At 41.2% G+C, this 21,884-nt stretch overlaps 1 protein-coding gene across 7 annotated transcripts in view; it reads left to right on the top strand.

The window, feature by feature from the left end:
• The window catches only part of Ralgps2 (Ral GEF with PH domain and SH3 binding motif 2), a 146,019-nt gene that overhangs the window by 38,099 nt on the left and 86,036 nt on the right, over window positions 1-21,884 (top strand). For 4 of the 7 annotated variants that reach the window (XM_075988333.1, XM_075988331.1, XM_075988334.1 and 1 more), the window contains exons 3-4: window positions 5,986-6,090; window positions 7,178-7,228. The exons of 1 other annotated variant lie outside the window; for it this stretch is intronic. In XM_075988333.1, the coding sequence (XP_075844448.1) occupies window positions 5,986-6,090; window positions 7,178-7,228 (156 nt within the window). Of the gene's footprint in view, window positions 1-5,985; window positions 6,091-7,177; window positions 7,229-17,984; window positions 18,115-21,884 lie in introns of all 7 variants that reach the window. 2 more of the 7 variants (XM_075988337.1, XM_075988336.1) reach the window with 1 other exon arrangement.

Below are 21,884 nucleotides of genomic sequence, written 5' to 3'. Positions count from 1 at the left end.
CCTCAGTGGGCTGGGCTCTCCCCATAAATTATCAGTCAAGACAATTCCCCACAGACATGCCCACAGCTGATGTGACAGTTCTCCAGTTCTTCTGTCTTCCCAGATGACTCTAGTTTGTGTCTAGTTGGACATTAAAAACTAATTAGCAGAATGTCTTAACACTGAACCCTGAGTGCACAAACTGAGCTAGACTAGCTAGGCTGTAAGCTCCAGGGCTCCTCTCATCTCCGCTGCACCAGTGATGGCGCCTAGGAGCCAAGCTCAAGTCCTCACACTGGCACAGCTGCTTCAGCCTTAATTCCCATTAGTGCTCTAACTGAAATTTAACGTTCTCTTCAGAGAGTATCACATTGTGTTGATGTTACATAGTCGGCTTTTCCCCTTTCTGTCACAACTTGGATATATCAGTTTTTCCACAAGGAATTTTTTCCTTTCTCACTGCACAGAAAAGAAATTTTGTCTTTCCAGATATATTTCAAATACTGTATTTTTTAACAAACTCTTTTCTAATCCTATAAACAGATGGGAGGTATTTTTGAAACTATAACTTAAAAAACATATTTTCTTGTATAAATTTGTTCCTAGCTTTTCTTTCTTGAGACAGATTGTGTGTTTACTTGTGATACTGTGGCTCTGTTCCTTATATTTGTCATGTGTATGTGGTTAGTGTGTTTGTAACTGTGTATCCAGTTCACAGGAAGCAGTGTATGATGAACACTTACCAATTAAATAAAAGATGATTTCATTTGAACAAAAATTGTTTCTTCTCCTAAAAGTAAGTGAATTGTGTTAGGTTTCAGAGTAATAATACACTTTACTGGATGAGAAGGAGGGTTATGAAGATCTACACTTTAAATGGTTCTGCCTGGCACAAAACATGTTTCCCCACTTTGTGCTAAGCTTTAGACTTGTTAACATATCAGTGCAGGTTTCCTTAAAAGGAGATATTTATGGACACAATACTTAACTTGAACCTGTTGACTTCTTCCTTAATATCTTTTGTGGCCCTTAGGCCACTAGTTTGTCAAACAGGTCAGTCAGTTATCTTTAACTTCTTTATTCAAGTTCTCAGGACACAGGCAGAGTGCAGCCGTACATACTACCACACACACTCTTAACCCAGGTCCTAGCTGAGCTTGTTCCTCCACTGTCTGTCTGACATTCTTCTCTATTTAGCCTGCACTTGGACGGCCCACTCAGTTCTTCACAGTCCTCCCACAGACAGTCACACAGTCAGGTTATCACAGCGGCAGACCTGCTGCTGTCTTCTGCCTTCCTCTCATTTCCTTTGCTGTGCTGATAAATTCTGCTACAAAAGCAGCTTCAGGGAGAAAGGCTTAGTTGGCTCACAGTTCCAGAAGGCAGCCTGTCACCATGGGAAGTCAGGACTGCAGGAACTTGAAGCAGCTAGTACATTACATCCCATTCAAGAGCAGAGAGCCGTGGATTAATACACTCATGCTGTGCTCAGCTGCTTCCTCCATTCTTAGACAGTCTAAGAGTTTCTGCCCCAGTAGCTTTTCCTGGCCTCTCCCAGGGTATCCAACACTTCTCTACAGTGCCAAGCCTTGAATTCTCTCTGAGACCCCTTGGTCGTTGACTGAGGTTTCTGTCCTGCCCAGTTCCTGCAGTCATTAAGTCCCAAAGAAATTACACAGAGGTCTACATTAATTATAAACTGATTGGCGAAGCATCTCAGGCTTCTTACTAACTCTTATAACTTATATTAGCCCATAATTCTTGTCTGTATTAGCCATGTGTCTTGGTAACTTTTTCAGTGAGGCAGTCACATCTTGCTTGCTCTGTGTCTGGCTTCCTCTGTGTCTGGGTGATGTGACGACTGCAGACTGAAACTTCCCTCTTCCCAGAATTCTCATTGTCCTGCCTCTACTTCCTGCCTGGTCTCCCCACCTATACTTCCTGCCTGGCTACTGGCCAATCAGTGTTTATTTAAAATACAAGTGACAGGGTCCAGACCACTGTCCCACAGCATTGGTCCTGGGGCTTCTTCTGCAGCTGAGGCTGCACCTTTACCACGGCTGCTCCAGACCTCTCTGCAAGAATTCCAGCTGCACCATATGGTGCAAAGCAGCAGCTCCTCTCCATGACCTCTTCATGCTTTCAACCTCAGTACCATGTGAGGCTCTTACATCTTGTCATGTTCAGCTTCCAGCTTGATGTTCAGCCTGGCCCTCACTGTGCACTGGCCTCAGGGAAATACTTCCCAGAAGATTTTTGTCTCGGTGATGCTGTACTCCTAATAATCGCGGATGACTCTTCAGCACTGGCTATTTCCATAAAGTCTTAATCCAGACTGTCACGTGAACAGCCTGGATAGTCTGTGCTTTACTCTGAAGCTTCACAGCCAGACCTCCATTGTCTGCATTTGAAGAGGTGACCTATTGATGAATGGACACTTAAAAGAAATTCCACACTAGCTCAGAACTGAGAAATAGATAGTTGTTTATTTGGGGGTAAACTCACAAATCAGAATTTTCTGCTTGAATGGTGGACAGAGGTTGAATCCAACAATCAGAACGAGCAGCCAGGTAAAAGGAAGGGCGGGTGCAGGTTCTGCATCCACGTATATAGTATAAGAGGTCACACCCCAGTAAGCGGGTAATCACCTCCCCCTTTTGTTTAAATAAGAGAGTTCTAAGCCTAATACAAAATTATATACAATAGGAACAAATATCCTATCCTAGCTGGCTTAAGTCTTGTATAATGAATAAATTGGCCAAGTCATGAGAGGAAAGTAACTACAATTATCTAGTCTTCAACCCCATCAAAGATCTGAAAAGGGAAATAATACTACTTGAGTAAGCAGGAAGTTCAGTCAAGCAACTTCTAAAATGGGCAACAAATGACAGAGACAACTGACTACCTGGGCAATCACTTAAAGTTTCATTTGCAACGTTGAAGCAACCAACTTTGGCTAAGGCCTAGAATAACTGACAGACTATTTTTAAAGGCAAGAAAAATTTTAAAACTGTCTTACCCTTTCTTGGCAAGATTAAACAGTCCTGCTTATCCATTTTCGGATACTATGTATCTTGTTAGTGGTTGAGGCATGGGCATTTTGTTGCCCAAAGGCCAGTTTTTGCTAAGAAGACAACAAGCTCCAAGTGGAATGTCTTCACTGCTCAGCATTCTCTTGGGAATAGATCGGTATTGCCAGGAGCAATTATGTCTCACTTTAACTGAACTCTAAGTTTAAATGACATTTTCTACAGCTCTTTGAAGTGGTTGAAGATTATCTATCTATGCAGAATATAATATCTATGTATCTAAAGAACCTGATTAGTCTAACTGTAAGTTAACAAACATAGATGACTATTGATCTGTAATTCTTAATACCTATATAGCTTAAAGACTAAGACAATAAACAACTGTACAATAAATGAGGACAGTGACCTCCAAATGTAAAGAATGTGTAAGTATCTGTCAGAGGTAGAAATACAATCCATAGTATTAGCAAAAAAGGTACTAAAAGTTGCATTGGTAACGAAGTCTGCCATAAGGATTTACTTATTGCCTGATGATGTGATCCGGTGAGCAGCAGTCTTTATTGTCCAGCAGATGGCTCAGTTGCAGAGTTGCGACTAGAAGCAGTGCAGCTGGTGACCTTGGTACTGGTTAGATGCTGAGAAATATGTGTTCTTGACAAATTAAAAGCAATTAAATCAATTCCATACATGGAGAAAGAAATCTAGGGGCGGGGAGCAGAAACCAAGAGCTGCACTAGTTGCCACACAGCAAGTAATCGCCCTGCCCTGGGGAATCCAGAGGTTGTGCGTACAAGTGCTTGGGAAATTTCCAAGTCACCACATGCAGCAAACTCCCCTGTGATGGAATTCGACAAAAAACCGCTTTAGGCAAGCAAGCCTCTCTGGGCCATGGAAGGACCAGGCTGTTCACCCAGTGGGCGTGGAGTTTAAATCCATGTGGGCACCAAGTGAAGAGGTGACCTATTGATGAACGGATGCTTAAAAGAAATCCCACACTAGCTCAGAATTGAGAAATAGATAGTTGTTTATTTGGGGGTAAACTCACAAATCAGAATTTTCTGCTTGAACGGTGGACAGAGGTTTAGTCCAACAATCCAAACGAGCAGCTGGCCAAAAGGAGAAAGAAAAGGGGCAGATGCAGGTTCTGCGTCCACGTATATAGTATAAGATGCCATGCCCCAGTAGGCGGGTAATCACAAGCTGCAAGTCTTCCTACAGCATGCGTTTTCTTTCAGCATTCTTGGCTTTTAAGATCTTAGAGAACAACCCTTTAAGCTCAGAGCATTCAGTGACTTTTCTAGCCCAAAGTTCTGAAATCTTCCAAAAACCACTGTCAGGTCAGTCCCAACAACCCCTATCTTCTGAAACCAGGTTTGTTGTAGTTGCTTTCTGTTGTGCTAAATACTGTTGGGGGAAGGGTCACTTGTTTGTCCCGACCGCCCAACCATGAAATAACCACTCAGAAAACCATATTATTTGCAATACTGTTTGACCAATAGCTTAAGCGTATTTCTGGCTAAACTCATATCCTAAACTAACCCATCTCTAGTATTCTGTATATGGCCATGTGGCTGTGGCTTACCAGCTAAAGTTCCCAGCATCTGTCCTAGGCAGCTAATCCATGGCTTCTCCTAACTCTGCCTTCTTCCTGCTATGCTATAGGCCAAGCCAGTTTTCTTTATTCATTAACCAATAAAATCAAAATATAGACAGAAGGACTTCCCACACCATTTCCTCTTTTCTGTTTAAACAAAAAGGAAGGCTTTTCCATGACCAAAAGCAACTCGGGGAGGAAAGGGTTTATTTCCATTTACAGATTGAGTGTGCAGAAAGTCAAGGAAGAAAACTGAAGGCAGGAACTAAAGTAGTTTCCTTGGAGGAAAGCTGCTTACTGGCTTGTTCTCTCTGCCAGCTTTCTTAGACAGCCCAGATCCATCTGCCTAAGGGTGGTGGTGCCTCCCTCAGTGTCTGGGCTTAATTAGCAGTCAAGAAAATGCCCCACAGACATATCTACAGCACACAGTCCGATGGGGGCTATTTTTTCATTAAGTTCTCTTTTTATTACATGTGTCAAATTGACATCCACGATCAGCCATTAACATACATTAACAAGTATGAATGGCTTAGACCATTGTTTAATAAGTGGAGTTCTGAATATTATCTTGTAGTTTATATTACAAGAGTATTTTCTGTTTCTCCTAGTTTTTAAAGTTACAAATACAGTCATGCCTTGCATAATGGCATTTTGATCAGTAGCGACTTTGTGTATGGGTGCCGTGTTGTAGCATTGTGGATTGTGTGAGTAAACTGTGGTGATAATTGACAAGGTTGCTTAACAACACATTGACAGTATCTGAATTGTTAGGTGTTGCATGACTGTAGATGTGCAGTGTTCTCTTTTCTTTTCCTTCTTCTGCAACTAGGGAACATCAGAATGTTTATTGGAGAAAAATACAGTAGTGTAGCTTACATAGGAACCTAAAAAATGGAAATTCAACATTGCTTTCAAATTTTCTGACTCTTTATATAGCATTCTTCCAACTAAGCAACATGCTCTACTCACCTTTTCTGTATCTTTTATTACACAGTATTCTTAGCTCCGGTGTGTGCCGGGTGTGTGTGTGTGTGTGTGTGTGTGTGTGTGTGTGTGTGTACATGTTCACATGGCTGTACACATGTGCATGTAGACATAAGCTCTTGCATATAGGTATCTTCATTCACTCTGTAGTTTGATTTTGAGAGCGGCTATCACTGAACCCAGAGCTTATGAGTCAGCTGGTCTGATTGGCCAGCAAATTCCATAGGTCCTCTTTTCTCTGCATGCTGCCCAGCACTGGGGTTATAGAAGTGTACATTCTGCCTAGATTTTACATGAGTGTTGGAGACTCCAAGTTAGGTCCTCAGTTTTTGAGGACTGTCTTCTTTGTGTGACCCTGGCTGAGACAGTGTCTAAGGGCTGTGTTTTCTTCTTTGACAGAAAAGTAGCAGCTCTGAGTCGCTAAGTGAGAAGGGCTCTGAATTGAAGAAAAGCTTTGATGCAGTGGTATTTGATGTTCTTAAGGTTACACCGGAAGAATACGCGGTAAGCTTTCTGCCTCTAGCTTTCCAGTATTTGCACGCAGTTCATATACTTGAGTTACTGTGACTGAGTTAGAGCTGGAGACTAGCACAAGTGTAGAGCAAGAGAAAGATGAGGTGGAGGGGCAGCTTCCTTCTTCAAGGGCAGTTTCTTGTTTCCCCATCTGGTAAAGAATGGATACGTACCTATTTCTGCCTTTGCTGACTCAAACCACCTTAGTATGTTCAAAAGTACTTTTTGCTATTTTGTGAATTTAAAAATTGGAAAATGTGATTTCTCAATCATAAGACTATCATGAATTATCTAGAAATTTTTTTTAAAGATTTATTTATTTATTTGTTATGTGTACAACATTCTGTCTCCATGTATGCCCGCATGCCAGAAGAGGGCGCCAGATCTCATTACAGATGGTGGTGAGCCATCATGTGGTTGCTGGGAATTGAACTCAGGACCTCTGGAAGAGCAGCCAGTGCCACTGAGCCATCTCTCCAGCCCTCTAGAAAATTTTTTTTGCTGACATAAATGTTCATTTATTTAGGTCTTTCTTTACCTTTTGTTAACTAAATAAACTGCTTTTTTGGTCTTAAACCACTCTGCATTCCAGGAACAGTGTTCTTGTTTGTAGTGTGTGTTTACCCTCTCCTGATTGCTTCTCTTAAGTTTTTTTGTTTTGTTTTTTAACATGTATTTGTTTATTTGTATGAGAAGGGGGCACATACACCATGGTACATGTGTGGTCAGAGGGCAGCTTGAGAGTTTTTTTTTTGCCTCTGCCATGTGGGGACGAGGGATTGAACATCCTGAATTTAGGCCATCAGCCTTAGTGCTGAGAGAACTGCTGTTCCATCGATGGATGGTAGTGCCCAGATGTTCTCTCTACTGGCCTCCCTAGGGATGTGATAACTAGGAGTAATATGTGTAATGGCAGAAAGACTACGATTTCTATTCCCTGTAAGTATGTAAAGACTGTATATTCTGTAATTTAGTATAGAGTAGAAATTTTATTTCTTTTATTTTGAACAAATTTCGTATCATAGGGTTCCAAAGAACTTGGCATTCAGAACGAAATAAAACTCCCTTTGTCTTTCAGGGTCAGATAACACTAATGGATGTGCCAGTGTTTAAAGCTATTCAGCCAGATGTAAGTAGTTCTAAGAAGATTCCTTGTGAATACAGAGAACGCTTAGCCATGTTATCTTAAGATGTTTAAGAAATTCAAAACATACTTCATATTAATCATAGATGTCAAAAGCTTATAACTTACCTATGTTTTATTCAGTCCTTGGAGACTCATACAACACTCACCATAGTACATTTTTTAATCATAAGTGGGATGTTTGAGTCAACTGATTTGATTTCATTACTAAAGGAAGTAATAGACTTATAGAAGTTAAATGATTTACTCAGAGGATTGAGGCTTTTTAATAGGAAGGTGAAAATTAGACATAACTTAGTAATTTTACCTTCTACCTTAATTTTATATGTGATTATGTTATTTTAGCTTATTTAAATTTTAAAAATTACTCTGTGTGCTCACATGATGTAAGTGGTGTGGGGGCATTGCAGAGGTCAGAGAATAACTTTAGTGAAATCAGTTTTCTCTTTCCACCTTCCTGTGGAGCATGAACTTAGCTGGCCAGGCTGGGCAGCGCTGGGTTGATACTCTAGAGGAGGACCAGGAAACACATTTCCCCCCAGTAAAAAAAAAGGACTAATGGTACATATCTGCCCACTCTCTGTAAACACGGGTGTGTGTGTGTTCGAATATGTTTATAGTTTATCTTTTGGGTTTTTTGAGGCAGAGTTTCTCTGTGTAGCCCTGGCTGTGCTAAAACTTGCTCTGTAGACCAGGCTGTCCTCAAACTCACAGAGTTCCCCCTGCCTCTCTCTTCTGAGTGCTGGGATTAAAGGTGTGCATCACCATGTCCAGAATAGTTTATCATTTTAAGGCCTGTGTATAGTAATATTTTTGTTTTATTGATGAGGGAATAGTGAAGTTATTTTTTAAATACAACTGTCTTAGTCTGCTTTGTATTGCTATAGCAAAATGCCTGGTGCTGGATACTTTATATAGAAGAGGTCTATTTACATAAAAGTTTTAGAGCCTGGCAATTCAGGACCTTAAGTGAAAGTTCCATGGGCTGTCTCACAATGTGGCAGTAACGTAGAAAAGGAAATGGCTGTGTGAAACGGCCAAGTGTGGTGGTCTTCGTGCCAGCCCACTCCCGGAGAACTACCCCACTCCTTGAGTGCTCCTGCGCTGACTCCTTTGTACAAGATTCCACCTCTAACTACTTCTCCTGTCTCCCTGCACTGGAGACTTGGCCTTAGCACATGTGCCCTTGGGGACACATTCAGGTCATATCTAAACTATAATAATAGCTCGGTGTTGGCACTAGGCTTAGATTCTGAGAAGACAGTTTTTGCTCTTAGTGAGTAAGACTATAAACTTAATTTTTTTGACCTCCAAACAAAGCCATTTTGATAATTCATGGTTGGTTCTTTTGGGAATAATGAGAAGTACTTGTTGTGTTACATACAAATCTAGAGTGACCTAAAGCACTCCAATAACTAATAAAGCATTACATCTAAGGTATAAACAGGTTATTGTGATTGTTTTTTCCCTAGGTAGGCTATGTAATGTGTTAGTATGTCAACTTTGCTGCCTATCAAGTGATGGGAGAGCTGCCTGCATGTTCTCTGGTCCCTGTCATTTTCCACAGGCCTCTTGAGTGTCTTTCTCTACACTGCAGAAGGCTTCAAAAGCAGAGCTATCAGATTAATAGTAAACAAAGAAGAACTGTATACTTTATAAATAATGGGCAGACAATGGTTTTTGTATTTCAGTGGTCAAAACAAAAAGCTCTGGGATATTCATTTCTGTTATTCTTGGCAAAAATTATCCCTTCCCCTAGAATTTAAGTCTTCTAAGAATAATTTTTCTTTTGACTAAACCCATTTATAATTGCTCTTTCACGTGACTCATGATAACCCATGGAAATCTAGTATCATTTATTTAACTGTGCATCATGTAGTAGCTACATTATAAAGTAAAAAGAAATAGGTAAAATCAATAGGTGATTTTATTTAACCTACAATATCCAAAGTATGCTCATAATCGGCATAGGTTTTTATTCAGATATTTTATACTTTTCCCTTGTGCTAAGTTTTATGATCCTAGAGTTGCCTTTCGATTGCTGCATGTTTTCAGCTGGGGTAGCTTCCTTTCAGGTGTTCTGTACATTGTACACTAGGATGTTAGCTGAAGATGTAGACTTCCATTCTGAGAGGATTTATTACTTACCTTTGGACAGTGAACAATACTTTGTGAACCTTCAAGTTTCCCTTGACTTCATTTCCTCAGACACAATCTTCTTCTTCAGCACAATCCCTTTGATTCCCACTCCCCAACCTTTTTCGAAACAAGGTCTTAGGTAGCCCGGGCTAGCCTTGAACTCAATATATATAGCTGAAGGTCTAAGACCTGATGGCCCTTTTTCCACCTCCTTAGTGCTGGGTTATAGGTATCCACTACTGTGCTCAGCTCTGTTGATTTTGTCCTACCTTAATAAATACCTAGTTTTTCTAATGTCGGCTCCCCAATCTAAGAAACCATCTTTTCTCCATTGGGTCTCTGCAGTGCCCTCTCACTTGATCTGTGTAGATACTGGTCACTTTTCTAGTCACCATGCCCAAGATACCCATAAGAGCCAACTTGAGCTTTGTGGTTTGACAAAGTCCCATCTGCCTGGTGGGAAGGCGTGGTGAACCAGAGCCGTTGATATCTTGTAGGCCTTAGACAGAGGGGTGTGCTGGCACTCAGCAGGCCCCTCAGCCCGGGTATGGTGCTCTCCTCATTCAGAGTGGGTGGGTCTTTTACTTGGTCATTGTTGGAAAACCTTCACAGGCATTCCTGGACATGTGCTACTTCATCTTCTGAGTGACTAAGTCCATTCTGTTGACAATACAGATAAACGATCACAGTGAGCTTCTACTCTGTTCTGACCCCTGGGATCTGTTCTCTATCTCATGGCAAGCAACATTGAAAATGTGTTCACATGACTCCTGTCAAACCACCTCAGTGGTTTTGAAAACCATCACTACAGGATCTGTGCATCTCTTCATCATGTTGCCTTTTCTTGCTTCTAAACACATTTTCTACTCTTTTGGTCTAGCAAAATGGCCTCCTTTTAATCCTTAATTGCCGAGCCTGTGCTTCTTCTGCTTCCTTGAGTTGTCAGGGGAAGTTGGACTTGTTTGTTTTCTGTAGACTAACATCTTATTCTTGTCATCTGCAGTGTTGTGCTGTAATGCAGTGAGTATACTGAGTGCCTGTTATGTGTTAGCACTGGTTTAGTTGCTAGAGAAATAACAGTAAACATGCACTGAGATTTGCCCCCACAGATTGTATGTTCCAGTGAGGTGAGCTAAACAGTATTATGAAAACTACAGGGGCAGATCAGAGGACATGAGGTGTAGAGGGGTTTCAGTTTTAGACTGGATCATCAAGAAGACTTAACTGAGAAGCAAAATCCTTAAGGAGGTGAGACTGCATACCATGAGGGCAGTGGGTTGTGACATCTTTTGGGATTGAATGACCCTTTCACAGGGGTACCTAAGACCATTGGAAAACACAGATGTTTACATTCATAGCAGAAGCAAAATTACAATCACGAAGTAGCAATTAAAATAATTTTATGGTGGGGTCACTACAACATGGGAAACTATTAAAGGGACCCAGCATTAGGAAGATTGAGAACCACTGTATTAAGGTATTTGGGGGAAATGTGTTTTATTCAGGAACAGGTGAGCAAAGGCTAGTGAATTATGTTTTTCTAAATTAGATGAAAGGGCTATGTGTAAGAGACAGCAGTTGAGTGAGGGCTAGATGAATATGTTACTTTGGAGACAGTTATTCTGATGAAGGTGGTAAGCCATTGGTGTTCCACCTGCCCGCTCCCAAATAACCACATGGAGACTTGTTGTTAATTATGAACACTTGGCTGATAGCTTAGACTTGTTTCTGACTAGTTCTTACAACTTAAATTTACCCACTTCTATTCATTTACTTCCTGCCTTGTGGCTTTATTACCTTCACTCACAGTAGGGCTCACTTTGATTTCCTGCTTTCTCTGTGTCTGGTTGGTGATTCCTCCCCTCTTCTTCCTAGTATCCTCTGTGTCTGGAAATCCTGCCCTAGCTGTTGGCTGTTCAGCTCTTTAATAAACCAACCAGAGTGACACTTCTTCACAGTGTACAAAAAGATTTTTCCACAACACATTGAGGGAGTGGTTTCTAACTGTGTGTGTTCATGTGAGGATAATTGCCCATGGAGTTAAGAAGTCGGTGTCAGAGTTCACAGGTGACGGTGAAGTGTCTGATGTGGGTTCTAGGAATTAAACTCAGGGCCTCTTCAAGAGCAGTATGTGTTCTTAACCACTGAGTCGTCTCTCCAGCCCATCATAAGAGTGTTTTGAGCAGAAGACTAACATTATTTTCTGATTGAGGTTTTAAGTAACTTGTACTGTTGACAGGATATGAGGTGAACAAGATAACTTGAGAGATATGTGCTTGCATTAGTGTATGAGTGGAAAGATGGGGAGAGCTTGTCACACCGTGTATGCAGGGGGAGTCGTGGTGCCAGAGTTTTTGGTCTAAAATCAAATGTGAGTGGCTGATATTCTCCAAAGTGAGAAATTATAATGTTTGTATCACACTGCTGCCATTCACGTAGAACATAATGTGCGGTGCTGGACCAAGAGGGACCGGCAGATTTGGTTGACAAGGGCAAGAGTTTGACTTTGAACATTATTAATTTTACATGCTTCTTAACCCCTTCCCAGGGAACAGTTCAGTCAGGCAGTGAATAATGGCATGTGTTTGTAGTCTGAGCTGGAAATGTCAGTTTGAAAGATATCAGTATAAAGCTGTGATGTGTGGTGCACGTGAGGCCTGAGGGTAGTTGTAGAATATGTGCTTAGCACTAGGCCTTAGGTTCAATCCCCTTGTCCAAATAAATAAAATGTGGATAGGATTGCCAGGAAGTACGTTAAGAAGAGCCCTGTGTGAGATGTGTAGGAACTGCTAAGGAGATCAAAGGGCAGCAACAGGCCAGTCATCTGGGAAGAAACTAGTGCAGTGTGGTATTGGTTGTGTCCAGGATAAGCAGTAGTATTTAGGAAATGCTCACAAAATGGAAGGAAGTTTTAACAAACTGATAGAAATAGCTGTTGGGAGCAATGTAAACCAAGATTTTCTTGTTAGATATCAGTCTTGCTGAATCACAAGATTACTTTAAATCTGCCAGCATATGTAGGATGTGTCATGTGGCAGAAGAATGCTTGTTATTTTATTATGAAATAAAAAAGACATAAACAAGGTTGAAAGAACTGTAAGATAAATTTCTGTGTACTAGCCTGTCCCCCTAAAGCTTTTCTGGTACCTTCCCACTCAAATGAACACCGTCCAGTAATAGACTGTATTATTCCTGTCTAGTTGCTCATATTTCCCCAGGTATAGGTATTGCTTAATAATATGTACCATTTCAAGTTTCAGCTTTCCAAACTTTGATGGCATTTCAATGCTTTTGTGTTTGTCTTGTTTTTTTATGCTAAGCATCGGTGGCTAGCATCCATCCAGGTACATGACTTAAATGTATTAGTCCTGGCCTATAAACCACAAACATCGCTGAAACTACTGAATACCAATGAATAGTTTCTGAAATAGTACTACATTTTAGAAATCTTTAAGCTGTGGTATTAGCTGATGTAATCTATTTGCTTTTTTATTAGCCTAAAGTGATATGTATTACTTAGATGTAGAGTTTAACATACTAATCCCACTAAGGAGTGAAGGACTTTCTTGTTAAACTTAAGCTAGTGGCTGTCTCTGAGCTGAAACTACTGTATTTATTTTCATGTCTGTTCCAAATTTGAATTCTACATGTAACCTCATATAAAGTGTTAAATAAATTATACACATATGTCATGAAAGTCTTTTACATCTTAAACTGTCAAAAAATCATTTTCATATGAAAGTGAGAGAGTCCGGGAGCCAGCCCAGGGCCATGACAGGTTTCTAACAGCCCCTGCCAGGGAACTGAGATAGCTGGAGCTGAGCAAACAGTTCTGGGGAAACTCAGGGCCAGCCAATCAGCAGATGACCACAGGCTCCCGATAACTAGCCTAGCGTTCCCTACCCTAACTGCTGGGGCCTCCCACCAGTTGGTCCCCAGACTAATCTTTCCTCCACTAATCAGACTAAACCCTCCTCCCTGGAATTCCCCTAACTGCTTAAAAGGAGCTTGTGACCTTCTTTGGGGGTCGCCATTTGCCACCCCAACATGTTGTTAGTTTTTAAATTTTAATAAACACTCTTGCTGGCTGCATACCTGACTGTTGGTCTTTTCTTGGGGGCTTCCCTTAGACTCTTTTATCTGTAACCTCATCTTGTGCATGCTAACTAAGAAAGCAATTTGGCATTAGCTACTAATATGTGGGTTCAACCAAAGTTGGATAAAAAATATTCGGGAAAAATGGGTCTAGAAACTGTTGACAGGACTGTACATTGTTTAAAATATATGGTGGACACTTGCGAATTACATGCAAGCCTCCCCTCACTTCACATAAAGGACTGGTATACAGGGCAGCCTGTGGCTAATGTGATGTGATTTATTCACATTTCCTCACATTGTGATTTCTGTCATACAGAATCAGAATTTTGTTGTTCTCCCTGCTAGTACATAACCCCCTAGTGATGAGGGGAGCGTAGTGATGTGGTTGCCAGAGCCAGAAGGAAGTTGAGCGTCTCCCACCTTCTGCCCAGGGCTTCTCTGCATCCCAGTGCTCTGCTGCTCCTCTCTGCCTCGCCACTTTCCACTGCCAGCTGCTGTAGGCTTTGTTGTCGCCTGCAAGTCAGTGTCCAGCTCACAGTTCAAAGTAAATTCTTTGGTTTATTTTTAATTTTAAAGTAGTGCTGGGAAAAATCTCAGGGCCTTACATACGCTAAGGCTTTCACCCCTAGATGCTGAGTACATTCCCTCTCTCCCGCTTCTCCCATTTTCTTTGCCTGCCTGCACACCCCCCCCCCCCCCCCGCGTTTAAAGGAGAAAGGATTTGTTTTTAGTTCAGATTCTGAGTTTTGGTACATCATGGCAGGGAAGGCGTGGCAAAATGGAGACATTTCTATCATGGATTTTCAGAAAGCAAAGAAAGGGAAATGTCAGCACTCTATAATTTTCTTTTAAAGATTAACTTCTTTTTATTTTATGTTTGCCTGCATGTATGTACCTATACATATTCAGTACCTGTGGAGATCAGAGGACAGCACTTGGAATTACAGACCTTGTGGGTGCTAGTAACCCAACCGAGTCCTCTGCAAGAGCAGCCAATGCACTTAACCACTGAGCCCTAGGCCTTCTAAACTTTAAGCTTTCATTTCACTTACTTTTTTTTTTGAATCGCAAAGTAAGATTTCTAGTTATTAGAACAAGGAGTCGGAAGAGTCATAATATTTTTTTCTTAGCTTTGCCACTCATGCATTGTACCACGAATATGTTCCTTGTCTCTGACTTTAAAAACCATGGATGTGCAAAGGAGTTCTTGCATCTGCCAGATCTTTGAGTAGTCCCAGCAGTGGGTCATCTCAGAACCAGAGCTGTGTTATATGTAGTTAGAGCTGTCAGAAGAACGTCCATCAAAACTACAGCCTTCTTCAGGAGTGAGAGTAGTGGAGGAGCCACCACAAGTCATGTGCTTGTTGGAGGTCTGTCGTCATACGCTGGCAAGAAACTTTGTCTCGTTTAGTGTGAACTGAAGCAGTGACTGTTAATCCCTTCCCGTGTCTTAGCATGCTTGGAGCCATTTCTACAAAAGTCTGTTACCAGGGCTATGTGATATTTTTGTTGTTATTGCTGCTTATTTTTTGCTTTTATTTGTTTTGTTGTTGGTTTTGTTTGGAGACAGTGTCTCTCTGTGTAGCTGTGGCTGTCCTGGCACTTTCTCTGTAGATCAGGCTGACCTTGAACTGAGAGATCTACCTGCCTCTGCCTTCCGAGTGCTGGAATTAAAGATGTACACCTTTAATGTGACATTAAAATGACATATCTAAAAGAGACATTCTTTCTGTATACAGAAGTGCCCCCCCCCTTAATGTTTCTTCCTTAAGGCTGAATTTTCTAGTACTGATTAAGGTTAAAAGTTACCTAGAGGGCTTTATACATTCATTAATTCTAGTATCATTTCTGCTGCCCAGCCTTTATTAAAGTTTTTCTTATATCCATGGATCTCATCTCAAAGGTATGATTTCTCTTTGGATTATGAAGAAAGCTTTTACACATTCATAGGGCCTCTTTCCATGAGCTTTCTCATGTTGAAAAAGTTCTGACTGTATTCTGAAAGGTTCCATCAGATAAATTACTTTTCTATTGCTATGCTAAAACTCCATTAACAGGCAGCTTGCAGAAGGAGTTTATCTAGACTTATGATTCCCGAGGCTTAAGAATCTCTCGTGGACAGGGGAGCATTGGCAGCAAGCCGCAAGTGTGGCTGTTGGAGTGGGAAATTGAGAACCTATCTTGAACTGCAAATTCAAGCAGAGAGCAGATTAGCGGTAGGTGAGGCCTTTACTCTCAAAGCTCCCCACCCTCACCCCCACAGCACACTTCCATCATCTCCATCCCACTACACTAACGTCTAGAGTAGTTTTGTCTGTTGTGAGTTTTCTGATGTTCTACAAAACTTGTATTCTGCTGAGGTCGTCGCTGCATTTATTGTGCTAGTGGTATTTCTCTTCAGGGTGAGTTTTGTATCATTCAGTTCAGGGTGAGTTATGCCAGAAAGCTGACTTAAAATCCAGTAGTAACTCTTTAATCTTTCTGTAAGCCTTAATTAAGGGTTGAATTCTATTTAAAATCTTCATTATAGTCATTTGCTGTGAGAAAACATTATTAAGGCTACTTATAGAAGGAAGGCTTTTATTGGGACTTTCAGTTCTATGGCAGAAAGCTGGTGGATGCAGGAACTTGGAGTAGTAACCGCTGAGTGCTCACATTCCCGATTCAGAGGCAGCACAGAACACTCACTGGGAATAGCTGGAAGCTTTTGAAGTCTTAAGCCCTTCCCCAGTGACATGCCCCAATAAGGCCATACCTCCTACTCTTTGCCAAATAGCTTCCAACTGAGGACCACGTATTCAAATGCCTTGTAGGGGACACCTCATTCAGACCACGGCACAAGGTTCTTAAGTATTCTTAAAGGACAAGGTCTACCTAAAACTTTTCTAACAAACATTATACATGCTGAAGAGAATGCCACACTTTAATTCCAACTAATAACAGAGCCAGAATATTTGGAAAAAAGAGATCTGTCTGTACTATACATGTATAGACTTCTTTCCCTGGCATTGCTCAATACAGCATAGCAGCTCAGTAGTCTGAACCTGAAGATCTTAAGGAGTTTGGGACATTTTTTAAATTAATTAATTAATTAGTTGTTATTGTTTTCTGTTTTCAGATTGGGTACCTTCCAAAATTAGAAAACCAAATGTAAGACACTTTTTGCCTAAGCTTTTCATATAAGGCATATAATTAACCTTAATTTATAAATTAAGACCTGGTCCATTGGCAACACTGAGAATGTAAATTGATTTATCTGTTGATCATTCAGAGCATTGCAAGATGGCACCAGCAGAACAGACCTGCAGGTGCCTTGTGTGAGGTTACACGTAAGCTACAGGTGCTGTAAAGTGTGGTGGGGAGCGTGCATGGGTCGTGCACAAATCTAATGATTTTTATGGTTTTGTTTTCAATCTGAGGGAGGTCCTGGAGCTAGTCTTCCAGTGAGTACTCAGAACTGCATCAGTGAACACACTTTCTACTAGGAGATGTGAACCTCATCTGTATGATTGACACACTAAAGATTGTAGGAGAATGCTAGCCAAGTTAGGGAAATACTTCTGAAAAATTTATCTCTTGACATATTTCTTGCTGGATGTATAAAAGACTTTCTGTACAGATTTTTTTTTTCGAGACAAGGTTTCTCTGTAGCTTTGGAGCCTGTCCTGGCACTAGCTCTTGTAGACCAGGCTGGCCTCGAACTCACAGAGATCCGCCTGCCTCTGCCTCCCGAGTGCTGGGATTAAAGGCGGCACCACCACCGCCCGGCTGTACAGATGTTTTTGTGTCTGCCCAAAGACTATAATCTTAGCAACATACAAAATTCTAATAAATATTATCCTGTTTTAATAAAAATAGCCGTTGCATTAAAATGTGAGCAGATCGTGGAGTTTGTGAGAGAATAGAAGCTGCAAAAGGCCTTGTACACTAGAATAATGTGGGAGTTCTGTTAGAAGCAGGATGGAGCCGTTTGTCAGTGTGTGTTACTGCTGTTCCTTGCCTTGAACTAGTAAGGTCAGGCTTCTGGCAGGACAGAGAAAAGAAGGAAGATGGTTGTTCTGGCATCTGTGGAAGTAGAAATAGCTTCTGTCTTTATCTCTGATCTCATCAGAGGTAGCGCTGACATGCCGGGAGGAGGGAAGTAAAGAAGACTTGCGTACTTTAGAAATTTAACATACCTTGTTAAGTTGCATAGTTTCAGTTTTGTTTTTTCGTTTTTATTAAAAATGCAAGCATGAAAAAAATGCAAGCATGAATGACATTTTATCTGTGGCGATGACTTCTTTATAACCATATAAACTGGGTACAAATGGATGTCCTGTCTCTTTAAAGCCTCCACCCTGAACACAACGCTACCTCAGCAGCAGCTAACCTTCTCATGGACATCCTCTGTCCTAGTCACTTCCCTCGCCCCCAGTCTTTGGGACTCCCCTGTTTTCTTTCCTCCCTCGATCTCTGTCTATATGCTGGTCTATATTGGCCTTTTCTCTTCTTCTATCTATAGGTATCCCTACATCATCACCCTTAGAACAGTCCTTTTAAGAGTGTTGGAACCTACAAGATGAAATTTAGATCAAACCTACAAGACGTAAGAGAAGCTGTGACTCCTGTGAATTGAGTCATTCTCTCATAGGGTAGGTGGTCATCAGTTGTGGGGTTTTTGCCTTCCCTGTGCTTCTGAAATAAATGTAACTGGAAACTGATCTTCATAGTTACTGATTCACAGTGAATCCATGCACATTCTGAAATGCATTTGAGCAACTGTTAAAATTGTTTTATGTATTTGAGGCATTATTTGAAGATTCCCTTTACTTGCTGAGCTTAGAATTGCAAGTTCAGCGCATTAGAAGAAATGTCCGTGTGCCAGGGCTGCGGGATTTCATTATTCTTTGCTGAGAAGGAGGCTTACTTGCACAGCGCACCAAACAGCGCTGTCTGTCTTACCTTAGGCCTTACAAAGCATTGTGTGAGTCACTAAGTCACTTCAGTTCTGTGGTGTTCATGTTAGATGCTTCAGTATAGGCAGTTCTGTGTGACCAAGGCGTCAGTGTAAGGATGACAGTCACCGCAAAACATGTCTCCTGTCACACTGTAGTGTCATTTTGTAGGAAGATCCTAGAGTCTGAAAAAAAAGGGAAGTTTTAAATTTTCTGTTTTTCTCTGAAGTCAGATAATTAATGTTTGTAAAATGAACTGACAGTATCCAGATTTTAAAAAGGACAGCCAAATAAATCGTGTGCAGAGTAATAGGCCCTCCCTGTGCTGCCTGAGCTCCCTCAGCCATCAGGTAGCTGTCTTTGGTGCATCAGGTTGTTTATTCACGGTGACTGCAGACCCGTTCTGAAAGCTCTTCTAAGAAAACATTTAGAGGGCATTGTGGTATCCACTTGTTATCCTAGCACTTGGGAGGCTGAGGCAGGGGATTTGCAGTGAGTTCAAGGCCAGTCTGGGATATGTAGCAAGACTGCATCTCACAAATACTTTGTTTTTCAAATAGATTAGTGAAGTACATTAGTCCCCCTCCCTAAGATCTCTGTACTGCCTGAGTGTGAGTGGATGGAGGCCAGAGGTCAACAGCAGATGTCCTCCTCTTTGCTCTGCACTTTTTGTTTTTAAGGGTTTGTTTTTGCCTGTACACTGTGTGTATGCAATGCCTATAAAGGCCAGAAGAGAGTGTCCCCTGGAACTGTAATTCAGAAGGTTGTTAGCTGGAAGTGGTGCTGGGAACTGAACCCGTGTCCTCTGCAGGGTCAGGAAGTGCTGTTAGCTGCTGAGTCATCTCTAGTCCCTGCACTTTATTTTTGGAAATTAGGTGCCTGCTGCAGTGCTTGCCTGTAAACTGGGCATTGAACTTAGGTCCTCATAGTGGCATGACAAGTACTTTAACAATTGAGCCATTTCCCCGGGCTGATGGGAGGTTAGGTAGGACAGGTCAAAATTCCCTAAAGTCTAGGCAGCTGTAAGTGCAGGTCAGGACTGAAGAAGAGAGTGCTGAGTCCTAATACAATTCTAGCTTTCTTTCTTTTTTTTTTTTAAAAAAATATTTCTTTATTTATTATGTATACAGCATTCTGCCTGCATGTATGCCTGCACACAGCAGAGGGCACCAGATCTCATTACAGATGGCTGTGAGCCACCATGTAGTTGCTGGGAATTGAACTCAGGACCTCTGGAAGAACAGCCAGTGCTCTTAACCTCTGAGCCATCTCTCCAGCCCCCAATTCTAGTTTTCTAATCCCTTAAGTGGATTTTTTAATGTCCATTTTTAAATACTGTTTTTTAAGGTAGTTAATAGCACATAGAAAGTTGCAAAAAAAAAAAAAGTACAAATATTAGATTTATGGGAAGTTGCAAAACCTTCGTGGTAGTACTGTATCAAAATCAGAAAGTAGTGTCTAGACATGCATATCTGTGTAGTTCTGTGATGGTTATTGTGCATGCATGTCCATGTAGTTCTGTGATGGTTATTCTGCATGCATGTCCGCGTAGTTCTGTGATGCTTATTCTGCATGCATGTTCATGTAATTGTATGATGTTTATTGTGCATTCATGTCCTTGTAGTTCTGTGATGCTTTATTGTGCATTCATGTCCATGTAGTTCTGTGATGCTTCATTGTGCGTTCATGTCCGTATAGTTCTGTGATGCTTTATTGTGCATTCATGTCCGTATAGTTCTGTGATGCTTTATTGTGCATTCATGTCCGTATAGTTCTGTGATGCTTTATTGTGCATTCATGTCCGTATAGTTCTGTGATGCTTTATTGTGCATTCATGTCCTTGTAGTTCTGTGATGCTTTATTGTGCATTCATGTCCGTATAGTTCTGTGATGCTTTATTGTGCATTCATGTCCGTGTAGTTCTGTGATGCTTTATTGTGCATTCATGTCCATGTAGTTCTGTGATGCTTTATTGTGCATTCATGTCCGTGTAGTTCTGTGATGCTTTATTGTGCATTCATGTCCATGTAGTTCTGTGATGTTTATTGTACATGCATGTCCGTGTAGTTCTGTAATGCTTTATTGTGCATACAGACCTATATTACTTAGATACCTGAAACAACTCTCCATTTTGGAGCTTTCCTTCCTGCTGTCCCTTTCAGTCATACCTGTCTCCCTGCTGCTGGCATCCTGCCTTCCTCAACTGCTCCCTCTCTGGAATCTCTTGACTCTTCCTAAGGACGCGGGATTACTCTTTACTATTAATCGGGGTTTCCAATTACATTTTTCCTATGGTGGTTGTTCAATTTGAAGATCTTACATCTTCTGTTTTTCTTTATTGGTGTTGACAAATGAACCCACACATGCTGAGCATATAAGTTCAGCCACCAAGCTATGTTCACAGCTACCCTCTTTCTCTTTGTCTCTCCTTACTTTCTGTCTTAAAAAAATTATTGTGTGTGTGGGTGTGCGCACACACGTGTGCATGCTCATGGGTGTACACATACTTAGGTGTGTGCATGCCATAAGCATTTGTAGAAATTAAAGACAGCTTGCGGGCTTTTCTACTATGTGAGGTTGAACTCGGGTTCAGCAACAAGCAGTTTTACTACTAAGGATACCCCCACCCTCACTTTCGAAGTTACTGCTTTCAGTTACCTAATAGCATTCTCTCGAGATAATTTGTATTTGAGATTTTGTTGTAGTTTTTTTAATCTCTTTGTCTCCAGGGTCCTTTTTTTGGATGCCTTGCTTTGCCCCACCCCTCCACACACACATTATGTAACTGAGCCATAGGAAGGTTAATTGTTATCTTTAACTTCTTGGCCATTATCTTAAATTGCTATTTTCTTAAGTCTCTTAAGATTCCTGTTATTTAGATGCTAACACATGGATTCTTAGTTAATGCCAAATTAATATTTTGGTGAGTTTTGCCAAGTGGGTGTTGTATTTAGTCAGTGTTCTCTAGAACAGATAGAATGAATCAGTCTATTTGTCCATCTATCAATCCATCCATCCACCTATCAATCCATCTCTCTCTAGAAAGGGTATTTATTAGAGTGGCTTACAGGCTATGGTCCAGCTAGCCCAACAATGGCTGTCTTATCGATGGAAAGTCCAAGAATCCAGTAATTGTTCTGTCCATGAAGCTGGACGTCTCAGCTGGTCTTCAGTATATGTTGAGATCCCAAAGAAACAGGCTTTAATGCCAGTGAAGGAATGGACTTGCCATTGAGAGTGAGGGTAAGCAGGCAAAGAGCATAGTTTCCCTCTTTTATGTTCTTTATCTAGGCTGCCAGCAGAAGGTGTGGCCCAGATTAAAGTGGGTCTTCCCACCTCAAAGATCTGGATTAACGGTGGATCTTTCCATGTCAAATGATTTAATTGGGAAAAATTTTTCCCGGGTATGCCTGGTTGCTTAGGTTTTAGTTAATCACAGATGTGAAGTTGACACAAGAATAGCCATC

The sequence above is a fragment of the Microtus pennsylvanicus genome, chromosome 10, assembly GCF_037038515.1.
Source record: "Microtus pennsylvanicus isolate mMicPen1 chromosome 10, mMicPen1.hap1, whole genome shotgun sequence".
NCBI classification, from domain to species: Eukaryota; Metazoa; Chordata; class Mammalia; order Rodentia; family Cricetidae; genus Microtus; species Microtus pennsylvanicus.
Note: the sequence above shows the minus strand (reverse complement) of the source record. Positions and strands in the feature narration are given on the sequence as shown.